The 13,484-nt window shown below is 45.4% G+C and overlaps 1 protein-coding gene across 3 annotated transcripts in view; it reads left to right on the forward strand.

Annotated features, from left to right (window-relative positions):
* Nucleotides 1-13,484, forward strand: part of NEGR1 (neuronal growth regulator 1) — a 271,823-nt gene that overhangs the window by 158,371 nt on the left and 99,968 nt on the right. For all 3 annotated transcript variants that reach the window (XM_065673034.1, XM_065673032.1, XM_065673033.1), the window contains exon 3: nucleotides 12,659-12,784. In XM_065673034.1, coding sequence (XP_065529106.1) covers nucleotides 12,659-12,784 — 126 coding nt within the window. The remainder of the gene's footprint in view (nucleotides 1-12,658; nucleotides 12,785-13,484) is intronic.

Here is a 13,484-nt window from a genome sequence, read left to right on the forward strand (position 1 = left end):
TCCTCTGAAACCCAGACCTTTTAAAATACAGCAATGTAAATACCTGGTTTTAAACTGAACAAACTGCTTACAAATGTAAACGTCTGTTATTCATCTACTCTTGCTCATCTGCTCCTGTTTGACAATCTCAGCGTTAGTGGCTCCTGTTCCCTGGGATGTCCATCATCTCCATGGCCTTGCCTGGACTCTCTCCAGTCTGTGCGTGTGTGTGTGTCTTACCAGGGCTGAGCAGAAGAGGATGTAATAATATTCCTTGTGTGGCAACTCCAATGTATTCTGAAAAAGAAGGAAAAAAGTGTATATAAAAGTGGAGCAAAGAGTTATTTTGAGTGTTGACAAATGATTTTGCAGCACTAAAAAGCACAATTATCTCTTTATGACAGACACTCTGGTGCAATATGTTCAACTCTAAAAGCGATTGTGTTGGAAGGAGTTTTTTGTGATGTTTATGGTTGTGTTTATTTTTAAATAAGGTGTTTCAGATGTGGCATTTAGAGGTGTTCAGGGATCGATACTGCTCCCAGGTCTGCAGATGAGAGCGGTGTTTGTGTGTGCTGGAGAGGCGGAGGATTTGTCTAAATAGAAATTATTTAAAACCTGGACAAAATCTGGGCTGGTTTGCAAGAGTGGGATAGTTTCTTGCTTCTTAAAGCACTGGAAGCAAGCTCAGCTTATGAGTTTTGTGTTGTAATGCCACGACTTGCACTCTCTGATGACTTCACTGATAGCAATAGGGCACATCCAGCCTTCAGGGGGACTCTTTGCAATCTGCTCATTCTCAGTTTGGGGTCACAAGTGTCCTGCATCGTCTGCTGCCTGCATCAAGCAGGGTTGGAGGGTGTCCTCTCCCAGACCATGTGTGAGCAGGGCTGGATTTATGGCCGGGCTGGGGGTCAGGAGCAGTGAGTGAAGCTCCTCAAGCACATGAGACACCTCCTCGGTTAATCGCCACCGGGCTCACTTAGGAGCACTGGCTTCTGTGTGGAACAGCAGCCAGGGTGCTATCCTACATGTTACATCTGCTTCTGCTAATGAATACACCTCACAGTGCCACTGTGGTGTGTGACTGCAGGATGACAACTGTTGTGTTGTGTGGTGATGGTTAGTGACAAGCTCCACAGATGGTAGAATGGCCTGTTGAGGACCCTGCTAGCTGTCAATGCAGCCCCTTCCTTCTTCTTAGAACCCACATGTTTCAGACACATTACTTACTCTGAAGAACCACATTTCAACTGGGATTTATTTTTTCCCCATAAAGGCTTTCATTTGATTAGCTGTCCTCTTTTTTTGTACTTTTTCTTTCTTTTCCACATTTGGAGTATTATATTGTGTCTGATTGTTCCCTCGCAAGGTCCTTCATCCTTATAAATACAGAATTGGATCTGTCATAGAGTAGTTTGAGCTGGAAGGGACCTTCAAAGATCATCTAGTCCATCCTCCCTGCAATGAGCAGGGACATCTTCAACTAGATCAGGTTGCCCAGAACCACATCCATCCTTGAGTGTCTGAATTCAGCAGGACCTATAAATGGGGAGAGGATGAGAAGGAAAGAATCACAGAACCCCAGCCTGGTTTAGGCTGGAAGGGACCTGAAAGCTCCTCCAGCTCCAACCCCTGCCATGGGCAGGGACCCCTTCCACTGGAGCAGCTTGCTCCAAGCCCCTGTGTCCAACCTGGCCTTGAGCACTGCCAGGGATGGGGCAGCCACAGCTTCTCTGGGCACCCTGTGCCAGCGCCTCAGCACCCTCACAGGGAAGAGCTTCTGCCTAAGAGCTCAGCTCAGGCTCCCCTCGGGCAGGTTCAAGCCATTCCCCTTGGCCTGTCCCTACAGGCCCTGATGAAGAGTCCCTTGAATTTAGAATTTCGTTGGTGGTGGTTTTTAATTTTCTTAATTAGGAAATTATTACAATAAATCTTTGTGCAAATGAAAATGCAAAAATGCATGAAACTTTGAGAAGACAGAATAATTTGGAAAGCAGAAGTTTTTCCAGATGCTGTGAGATCTGATGATTGCAAACTGAAAGTCATATAGATTCTCAATTAGTGGCAAATGGAGTTCATCACTGCTTTTAATAACCCTCATAAGCACATTTTAATTTTTCTATGTATTTGTCATAAAAAATCTAATTATTATGTCCAAGCCATAAAAAGAAGAACAATAATCCATTTCTTATGTCATGTTGGTGATTTCTAGATATTACACAAGTTAATGAAATCAATATGCATGTTAGGAAAGCAGAGCGATAAATTGTTCTGTCTGCAGAGAGAAATCGATGTTTCACGTTGGCTTGTCAGTGTCTGCAGCACACAGCTCAGGTCACAAGGGTCCCTCCCTAGCGTGCCACTCCATGGGGCAGTCAGAATGCAGGGGATGGTAGCACTGAAGTGCAGCATCCTCGTCAGTGGCAGGTGAGCTGTCCCATAGCCAGAGGGGTGAGAAGCCTCAGGTGAGTGCTGGACACCTCCAAGCAAACACTTCTTGTAACGGCCAAGTCTGTCCCATGCTCCCATCACTGGGAGGAAGCAGGGAACTGGTCACAGGGACAAGGTCAAAACCCACCCTGAGTGTGAGGACCCATCAGGGCAGCGTTCTGCAGGCACAGCCAGCACTGGGACAATAGCGAGAGTTCAACTGGAATGGGTTGCCCAGGGAAGTTGTGAATGCTCCATCCCTGGTGATGTTCAAGGCCAGGCTGGACAGAGCCTTGGGTGACCCAGTTTAGTGCTGGGTGTCCCTGCCCATGGCAGGGGGGTTGGAACTGGATGATCTTAAGGTCCTTTCCAACCCAAACTGTTCTATGGTTCTATGATTTATCCGCAAGGCCTTGAGGTTTGGACCACAGGTTCTTATCACTTACCAGCTGGTTCGGAGCTGACAGACTGTTTCCAATGAATTGATGAGAAAATGAACATGAGCCGGCTGCAGTGTGCGCTCGCAGCCCAGAAACCAACCGTATCCTGGGCTGCATCAAAAGGAGCGTGACCAGCAGGGCGAAGGAGGTGATCCTGCCCCTCTGTTCTGCTCTTGTGAGACCTCACCTGGAGCATTGTGTGCAGTTCTGGTGTCCTCAACATAAAAAGGACATGGAACTGCTGGAACAAGTCCAGAGGAGGCCACGAGGATGATCAGGGACTGGAGCACCTCCCGTATGAAGACAGGCTGAGGAAGTTGGGGCTGTTCAGCCTGGAGAAGAGAAGGCTGCGTGGGGACCTCAGAGCAGCCTTCCAGTACCTGAAGGGGGCCTATAGGGATGCTGGGGAGGGACTCTTCGTCAGGGACTGCAGTGACAGGACAAGGGGTAATGGGTTCAAACTTAAACAGGGGAAGTTTAGACTGGGTATAAGGAGAAAATTCTTTCCTGTGAGGGTGGTGAGGCACTGGAATGGGTTGCCCAGGGAGGTTGTGAGTGCTCCATCCCTGGCAGTGTTCAAGGCCAGGTTGGATGAAGCCTTGTGTTATATGGTTTAGTGAGAGGTGTCCCTGCCCATGGCAGGGGGGTTGGAACTGGATGATCTTGAGGTCCTTTCCAACCCTAACCATTCTATGATTCTATGATTCTATGAATTTAGTGGCATCAGGGTGGAATGAAATGATGGTTGTTCTTATTAGTGTTACTGTTTTCCTGCAGCCTGGCTTTTTATTCTTGCAGCTCGCTCTTTAGGCTTGTCTGAACTTCATTCTCACGCCGTTTGCTTTAATTGCTTTTGGAAACAGAGACAAATTTATTTCTCTCTGTTATAAACAGCTCCAGGGAATACAAACGTGTGGCTGCCTCCCTCGTGCCATGCTCCATTGCTGTGCACGTCTAATAAAGGTGATTAATATCTTTAACGCTGTAGTGGGTATAATCTTGGGTAAATATTTAAACAAAAACCCTGTGCAAAACACCAAAATCTACTTTTTTTGAGTCTTTTCTTTGTTTTTTATTCTATCCTATAATGGTGATGAATTACTTATTTAATCAGAGTACAATATTCTCAACACAGAACCAGAGAGAAGGAATAATGGAAAATGCTGACTGAGTTAAGGCAGACATGTGAAGGAAGGGGATTGTATGGATTTTAAACTGTGTAGGGATGGGTTTGCACACCAGGATCATACTGGACACTGGAGATGGCACACTGCCGGCAAGGCTACCTGTGATCATTTGCCCTCTGTGTTCTTTTGCTGTGTGTTTTTCTCTCAATTAATCAGATCTAAGTGGAGCCATGTAATAGGCTGCTTTCTGAGAAGGAAATGAAGCCTCACCAGAATGTCAATCTCTTTCCAGAATGTTCAACATCACTTTAAATTTAATCAGCAAACCAAAAAATAATCACTTATTTTTCTCCTTTGTTTTAGATAACCGAAATCTTTGGCTTTGATTTTGATTTCTTTTGACTCCCAGAAAATGAGCCAAGTCTAAAGTGTGTTTAATGCTTGATGGGGCACACGCAAGTCCGCAATTTGAAACTTGCAAATGGGGAATCACTCCCAAATCCCTCAAAATAGTTAACTGGAAAACCAGACCATCAGGTGGGTGAGAACAAATCAGTTCTGTGCCCTCACAGCTGCTTGTCCATCACTTAGCACTGACTCTGCAACCAGACCAGGTCCCTGCGGTGGTTTCTACAGTCGGTGTATCTTGTCCTAGGTGGGAAGGTGTTTAAAAGCAGCTTAAGAAGGAATATCAGGTGACTGAAAAGCACTTTTCATATTGGACCATCACACAAAATTTACTTGGGAGTTTAATTCATCTTTCATCCTTACTTCTTATCATTTTTTAATGCATTTCCTTAATCTATACACTGCAGAACTGCTTCTAAGCTTGTTTCTTATGCATTTCTTTAAGCTATACACTGCATAGATGTTTATTTACTGCTATATTTAAGGTTTTTTCTGACCTTCACAGTTTCCATGGTGGCATGGGTGAAGGATTCTGATTGTAGTTGTTGAAATGGAGAGTAGCAATGGATTTAATCTGCAATCAAAGCTCAGCATAACAGATAATAAAAGCTAAATCTTCTCGTAGTTCGGAGTCTGTAGAGGTCTTATGAGAAGTATGCACACAAAATAAACATTTCTTTTAATTCATATTTAATATTAACTTTCCACTGTGGTTATGCACATACAGTCTAGTCATAATTAGTAAATTACATGGATTTTGCTGATCTGAATGTAATGATCACTTTCAGTCAGTAAATAGCAGAAAATTCAGCAGCATGCCAATATACCAGAAATCATTATTTGTCTCAAACTGTGAGGCTCCAGAAATACCACAGAAGCTAATTTCTACCATGGGAAAGATGATCTTCCTCGGAAACCATTGATAGAAATAAAAGCTACGATTTTTCGTCACTACTAGATCGTATTGTATCATCTCTGTTTTTCCAGAATGATATTTACAGCAGGACTACACTTCCATGTTTACTTGTGTGTTATCTTGGTTAATGTATGGCTTTCAGTCTTCTATTTTCGAATTCTCTTTTGGAAAATGCAGAACTGATGCAACCTGCTCGGTGTCATTGTCATAAGACTTGTCGACGTCTTCCACTAGATTGTATTTCATTTCCCCACTATGAAACCTAGATTAAAGAAGAGCCCAGTCAATTAGGGAAGGAATAAAGCACGTGCTTAGGAGAAAATCACTTAATCTGCACTCGGAAGCCCGGAAAATTCTCCATCCTCGGCCTTGTCACTGTTCAAATCTTCCCTTTGAAAAACTGTGGAATTCCTGCTGATAAGCCTCAAAAAGAAGTGAAAGTGTGCACCTTCCTTCTGGATCAGGCCTCCCAGTCTTTAGCAAGTCTGGAGAGGGCTTGTTCTTTGGGATCTTGTGTCCCTGGAGGCAAGGATGATGGGCTCTGTGTTCTGCACCACGCTGAGTACAGAGCATCACTGGGTATAAACCCAGGGCTGCAGTCACAGCGCTTCCCACCTGGAGTTCTCCTTTTCCATCGTTAAAGCTGAGTTGTAGCTCTGCAATAGATCATTGCGCAGGGCACAGGGAGAAAGAGTTCACTGAGATAGACACCAATAATGAAGTCTGAGAGGAAAGCGTTGTGGGAGGCAGAAAAATGCACTAGACCTTATATGCCTATAACCATGATCTTAAATGTAATGCATTTAGTAAAAGCTATTATAGAATACGGTACATTTAGAGGTTATATACAGCCATTGTGTATTTTGGATATAGCGGAGGGAGGCATGAAGAACTCTGTGTGCTCATAACCTGTAGGCTCCAAAAAGCTGCAGGAAGAGAACTGATGGTGTCAATTTCCCCTGTGGGTGAAAATACCCAACTCGGGGATCCATGGGAAGGAGCATGAGGCAGTATTTGGAGGAGCAAATTCCTCCTGCTTGCATGGGAATGCTGGAAGCTGTTGTATCCTGTCTGCACACCTTGCTGTTTGCCCCTTGGCAGTTAGAAATGCAGAGCATTTGTACAGTCAGAGGGGTCAACAGATTCATTCCAGTCTGAACAAAACGGTCAGCTGAGCTGCTGAGTGCTGCAGCTTCTCCCCCCCCCAGCCCCGTGCTTATTGCTTAATTATGAGGTTAGGGAAAAAACACCCAAGTTATCATTGCAGACAGGAAGAGGGGGCTGCAGCCCAGCGTTTGGATAAAGAACTTGAGGGTATTGGGGATAGTGGAAAAGAAGCTTTATGATACTTCTTTCTCCCAAAAAGTCACTCTATTGACAAGAAAGCACACAAAGCTGCATCTGAGGCAGTATGAGCACAAAGGCTGGACTTGCAGCACCAGGGAAGGGTGACGCTGGCAATTCCATAGATTCTGGTGGTAAAATCTCTCCTGCCCAGCTCCCAGATGTAACACTCCCTTTTTTACAATCCAGTTCCACTCACAGTTTTCATATGTTCCATTGTCACAGAAGATGGGATTGAGTACATTATAACCCAAAAAGGGAGTTTGTTACCATATCATAGAATCATAGAATAGTTAGGGCTGGAAAGGACCTCAAGATCATCCAGTTCCAACCCCCCTGCCATGGGCAGGGACACCTCACACCAAACCATCCCACCCAAGGCTTCATCCAACCTGGCCTTGAACACTGCCAGGGATGGAGCACTCACAACCCCCCTGGGCAACCCATTCCAGTGCCTCACCACCCTCACAGGAAAGAATTTCCTCCTTAGATCCAATCTAAACTTCCCCTGTTTCAGTTTTAACCCGTTACCCCTTGTCCTGTCACTGCAGTCCCTGACGAAGAGTCCCTCCCCAGCATCCCTATAGGCCCCCTTCAGGTACTGGAAGGCAGCTATGAGGTCTCCATGCAGCCTTCTCTTCTCCAGGCTGAACAGCCCCAACTTCCTCAGCCTGTCTTCATACAGGAGGTGCTCCAGTCCCCTGATCATATGATTTAATTAATGTTACTAAAAAAACCCTGCAGTTCATAACTTGTCATCACCTTTATCTGGGGAAATATTTGGAGGAAAGAGAGCTGTATGTCCAGTCACATGTTGTAATCTTCATCCTACACATACTATAATGGGTCATTTCCATGGGGGGAGCAGTAAGGCAGCACTTCTAAACGAGATGGGTGTTCTTAAGCTGAGGCCCCAGATTTTTAGCCTGATAATTCTGGATTGTTCTATAAATAAGACATCCTTTCCCATGCATAGAAATGCAACAGCAATTAAAAAAGCAGCTCTGCCCTACAGCCATCCCCATTGCACCAGAAAGCTTTATTATGCTGCATCATTTATGTACAGAGAAATGTAACTAAGAATATAATTCCAGTCCTTGAAAATGAGAAATGAGTCCCTGAAATGAACTACAGCCTCCCTGTGAATCCACTGCAAATGATGGCATGCATAATTCTGGGCTCCAGGAAGAAGTAAGACACAGAGGCCCAACTCCTATTGGCATCCATCAGGCAGGCTGCAGGGACAGCAGATCTGGTTCGACAAGGCAGCTTCTCAATACAGCCAGGAGGGAAAGCAGGTCTGCAGCCTCTGGTGGGGAAGGAGCTGTTCAGAGGTAGGACAAGTAGTGACAGGCCAAGGGGAACGGCTTGAACTTGCCCGAGGGGAGACTGAGCTGAGCTCTTAGGCAGAAGCTCTTCCCTGTGAGGGTGCTGAGGCGCTGGCACAGGGTGCCCAGAGAAGCTGTGGCTGCCCCATCCCTGGCAGTGCTCAAGGCCAGGTTGGACACAGGGGCTTGGAGCAAGCTGCTCCAGTGGAAGGGGTCCCTGCCCGTGGCAGGGGTTGGAGCTGGAGGAGCATTAAGGTCCTTTCCAACACAAACCATGCTGTGATGATGAGGAGGAGGAGAGAGGGTGAGGTTAGACAAAGCAGGCAGAACCCTGAAGACACTGCACTGCTTCTGGGGACACCAGGTTTTACTTACAAGATATGCAATTTTAAAGAGGAAATTAAGAGGAGATTCCCATAGTAATGCTCCAAGGGGATTCACTGGTGGACATGTAATGGGACCAAGAGATGCCTCCAGGCACTTACACTGTTGTACACATAGCTGCTATTATTAACGAGACGGGAGATGCATGCAGCAAGCCATCCTCACCCCTTCCATGCCTCCTGCCCCCTCCATCCCTCCACAGATGGCCAGGAGCTAGACGGATAAGAGGAATAATGGTCCAGGTGATAATAACTGCACAGGGAAAGAGGAAATCAAGCTGAAATAGAGTAGTGGGTTTACCTCTGTACACTGCGGGTTAAACTCTCTCAAGGCTATTACACCTTGTTCCACTGTTCACATTTCAGGATGATTCAGATATTCCTTGAGAGAGAATCAAATATTATCTAGGAAGCCTTACAGAAGTTAAGCGTGTGATGCTCGAATCATCTGCAGAGAAAGATGAAGAGGTGATTTGTTATGTTGTGCGGGTCCTTACTCATAAGAAAGATACTTGATAGTAAGGGGGATGCTCATTTTTGCAGACAAAAACATAATGATTTCTGAAAGCTGAATTTAGTGGAAGGCAATTTTGAGCTAAGATGCTATTTCCCAGCAGCGAGGGGGTATTTAGTTGCTGAAAGTGTTTTCCAGATGTGGCAGCCTGAGCATCGCCTGGAATTGCAAGGATGAGACCAGGCAGCTTCATAAAACATATGGCTCCTGGGAAACTTTACAGCCTGTAACTGTCTGAGCTCAGGCTGAATTACCCTTAGTGACCTCTCCGGCCATATACTGCGCAAATACTTTGATATGGTTGAATTTCATTCGTACCAAATTCTGTGCTCCATAACCATGTTTCCATGTAGAGTCACCAGGGAAAGGTTTTCACTTGTTTGCCATTAGAACATACAGTTCTATCAAAATTAAAGTATTTGACAGAATTATACAGATTTGGGGGTTTAACATGGTAGGAAAAACCTGCAGCAAGAGAGGTGAGACTGAGGGCTGGCCAGTGGCTACCCGAAAACAAAGAGGAAAGGGAAAGAGCAGGAGCTGCAGGAGGAAATCCAGGGCTGGGAGCCTGAGCATTAGGGAAAACAGGCTGCTTGCTGTGAGGACACTTGAAAAGAACGTGAGTGATGAAGAGCGAATAAAACCTTATGCAAGGGAAGGCAAAGGAGGACAAGGAGAGCACTTGCATCAAGCAGCAAAGAGTAGACCATGTTGATCTTTGCACTGGAACTGAATGAAATCCCACTGCTTCAGTTCTAGAGTCCTGCCTGTGACAGGGCAGTCAGTCTATTTTCTCTGGAATTTTGTATCTTGGGAGATTGGATTACAGTTGCTTGTATGATGCAGCATTTCTGCTGGATCCGTATGCTGCTCTGCTCACAGGACCTACAGCGGTTGAGCTGAAGGACCAGCATGCCAACAGCTCCCCATTCCCACTGGAATCAATATTATTAATTAATGTTACTAATTGACTGGAACAGGCTGCTTAGGGAAGTGGTGGATTCATCATCCCTGGAGGTCTTTAAATACATGTCGATGTGTCACTGAGGGGCATGGGTTAGTGGTGGATTTGGCACTGCTGGGTTAATGGTTGGACTTGATCTTAAAGGTATTTTCCCACCTGAATGATTCTGTGGGTATCATGTTTCTCATCTGTTGTTATCGTTGGCACTAATTAAACCAGTGTACTCAACGCTGAGTGGGCGTTTCACCCCTTACTTCCTGGTGATGGATACGGGGAAGAGTCTGGACTAAACCTCATCCTAACCCTGGCACAGCCTGAGCACCAGGAGACCTCTTTTACTTGCTTTAGTTTGTAGTGGTCACCCAGGCACCCCTGTGACAGCACAGCAGGCTCCAGCCATGTCCTCTGTGTCCAGTGACAAGTTTAAGGCAAATAAAAATCACCGGGATAAGCTGCAGTGAGTGTCAGGTGTGAGAAGTCCCTCCATGGGACGACTTCAGTAACGCCAGGACATGAGCAAATCTCTCTTTTTCTCCCTTCCAAAGCACAGAACCTTGAATAAGAGGTTTAATGCGTTTGGAAATCCTGCACCATAGCATTTACTTAATCTAGAACATATTTTCACAGTTTCAAATAGAAACTGCATCAGCCAGTTATGTATCTTTACTTGTGGGAAGAACTGTTTTGAGTGATTTGATTCCTTGGCTTTGTGGCAGTACATTCATTCGTGAAGGATAAAGAAATAAGTGGCTCAGAAGCAGGCAGATGTTTTTGTAATACCATAGACTGAATAAAACCACTGCATATGCCCCATCCCTCGTGATACCCTGCTCTCAGAGGGAGCTCTGCATTTCAGAGGGAATGATCCCTCGCCAGGTGTCTGTAGGAAGCAGATTCATTGCTCATTCTCTGTACACATAAATAAGAATCATAAGAATTCCTCTCAGTGTTTTGTCTGTCGCCAAGCTGAAATACTAATGACATTTAGCTTGGGCTGGGATGGGGGAGTGGAAGAGACTAGTGTCAACAACACCCCATTTCAGTGCATGGGGATCCCATGTCATGTTGTAGCTGTGGTGGGGTGGACACAACAGTGGTGGCTGCTCACCATCTCCTTTAGAATGGAAGAGACTTCTGCAGGAGGAAGTTCAGTAGCAGGTTCATTGCAGGGATCCGCAAAGAAGTACAATTAATAAATTATCCCTTTACATGGAAATAACTCTTCTGAATGTGTCTGTTGCTAAAAATGGTCTGTAGTGACTGTGCGCTCTTCCAGGTCAGCAAGTGAGGTAGGGAATTGTGGATTGTCACCTTTGTGAGTTGGACTATGCCAAATCCATTGTTATATCTCTGAGTTCAATCCTGCTTGAACTTCAAAGGTGGGTGATGCTGACCTTCATTGCTTTGGGAACTGGGCAGGTTCAGCCTTCCCCAGGCCCTTGTTTCACCTGAAGATGATGTTCCTCTGCTTATTAAAACCACTCTACATAAACTTTCAGTCTTCTTTGCCCACAAGTGCACAGGCACAGGCAAGCACTGGGAATTCACAGCATTTGAAGTCTGTCCAACCCCAGCTCATTCCTACAACTGAAATCGTTCCAGTTGATGGACCAGGGAAAGGGCTGGAGAACATCTGCAGGTGGATCCCAGAGCGCACAAAACCAGGCTGTGCATGTGACAAAGTAGTTTCACAGTACCTTGAGGGGATGTTAACAACATATTCCAGGTTGCAAAGGTGGGATCAGATGGTGGGATTTGGGTGTGCAAATGGAGCAAGCCAGTAGGACAAGGCTGGGGCATTCAGGAGAGTAAAGCTCCAGTTGGACAGAGGCTTTGGTTAGGAAGATCATAAACATTTTCTTGTCCTCATTGTGTGGGTAGCCATTTACCTTGTGGAGCCCTTGGATTTTACAGCAGTTGTTACAGAAGGTTCTGAAACCTTCTGTAGGTTCCCATGTGTAGGATCTGTGTCTTTACAGCTATTTGTATAGAATCTGTTCTTTATCTTGTAGAGAACAGTGCTTTTCAGAAACGTCAATAGGGTGTGCCTATACCAACCATAATAATAAGACATGTAAAGAAATACATATTTCTTCAGAAAGAGTCATCTGAAACCCTGAATTCCTACCTTCACTGCCGGCATCCTGAGTTCTTTCACTCCCCATGTAGCATTACAAAGTGTAGAGCAGTCCCTTAAGGGTAGGAGATTTTTTCCACCATTTTCCATCCATTTGGAACTATTTTCTCTTATGCCCAGATGTATAAATAGTGCAGAATACAAACTTTAGTGAAGAGTTCTGCTGATGAAATAGAAGGTCTAGCTTATATTTTCTTTGCCACGTTGCTACTGCAAGCTTAAAAGTAACACAAAGCAGCAGAGACGAATGTATGTTAGTGTTCTGCGTGAAGAGCTGTGACTCTCCAGGAACACCGGGAGCAGATGTGACAAGCATCACTGTTTTTAAAAGTACAAGAAAAAACTAATTTCATCTTTTTAAACTGTGACAAGCGAGCTCAGCCTTCTCTTAGACAGGAGCATCCAGCAGCAGCAGCTCCCTAGGAACTCAGGAGCAATACCTGCTTGGCACCAACAGAGGTGCCAAGAGCTTTCTTACTTGTAGCTTTCTGGATCTGTGTCTGAGCTGTTGTGCACATGATGGGAATAGCTCTGGTTGCACCTAAAGAAGGTTTTTTCACAGTTATGTTTCAAGAACCACACATGGTTTCGGCAGTGCGGGTACCCCAGCTCTCCTCTCCATGCTCTGGTGGGATTGTGCCATCTCAGCAGCTTTGCATTACAACATTTTCTTGTTTCCTTCCAGTTTCTCCGAAGATATACCGTATTTCGACTGACACCGTTGTGAACGAAGGGAGCAACGTTACCCTGGTGTGCCTGGCCACAGGGAAGCCAGAGCCTTCCATTTCCTGGAGACACATCTCTCCATCAGGTAAGCACAGCTCTCTGTATCCCGGAGCTCTCTCAGCATCTCACCGGTAACAGTTTGGGGTTCTCGGTTTCCAGAGGTGTGGGAGCATCACTTTGTACACCTTATGCAGTGTGTCCCTACCTTGGCTGTCAGAACTGAAACCTTCTTCAGATGACAGCTGAGATCAGTGAAAACTGTAACAGTGCTGTAACATAGGGGTGGAGAAAAGAGCTGAGCTCTTAGGCAGTTCTTCCCTGTGAGGGTGCTGAGGCGCTGGCACAGGGTGCCCAGAGAAGCTGTGGCTGCCCCATCCCTGGCAGTGCTCAAGGCCAGGTTGGACACAGGGGCTTGGAGCAAGCTGCTCCAGTGGAAGGGGTCCCTGCCCGTGGCAGGGGTTGGAGCTGGAGGAGCTTTAAGCTCCTTTCCAACCCAAACCAGGCTGGGATTCTGGGATTCTACAATATAAAGGCACCCTAGATATGATTATATTTTTAAGCCCATTTGAACAGGCTGCAGACATTTATCAAATAATTGCCATTAAAACCAAAGCAGAAAATAGTCCAGAAAACACAGGGCTCTCCAGAAGTAGGTGTGAAAGTTAAAAGCATTAACACATCATGCAGTAGATTTAATATAATGTAAGTACCACTGAACCATTATTCCATGATACAACGCAGTTTATTAAAGTGGTTTTATTGAACAAATTAAATTATGTGTATTA

Source organism: Lathamus discolor, chromosome 3, assembly GCF_037157495.1.
Source record: "Lathamus discolor isolate bLatDis1 chromosome 3, bLatDis1.hap1, whole genome shotgun sequence".
NCBI lineage: Eukaryota > Metazoa > Chordata > Aves > Psittaciformes > Psittacidae > Lathamus > Lathamus discolor.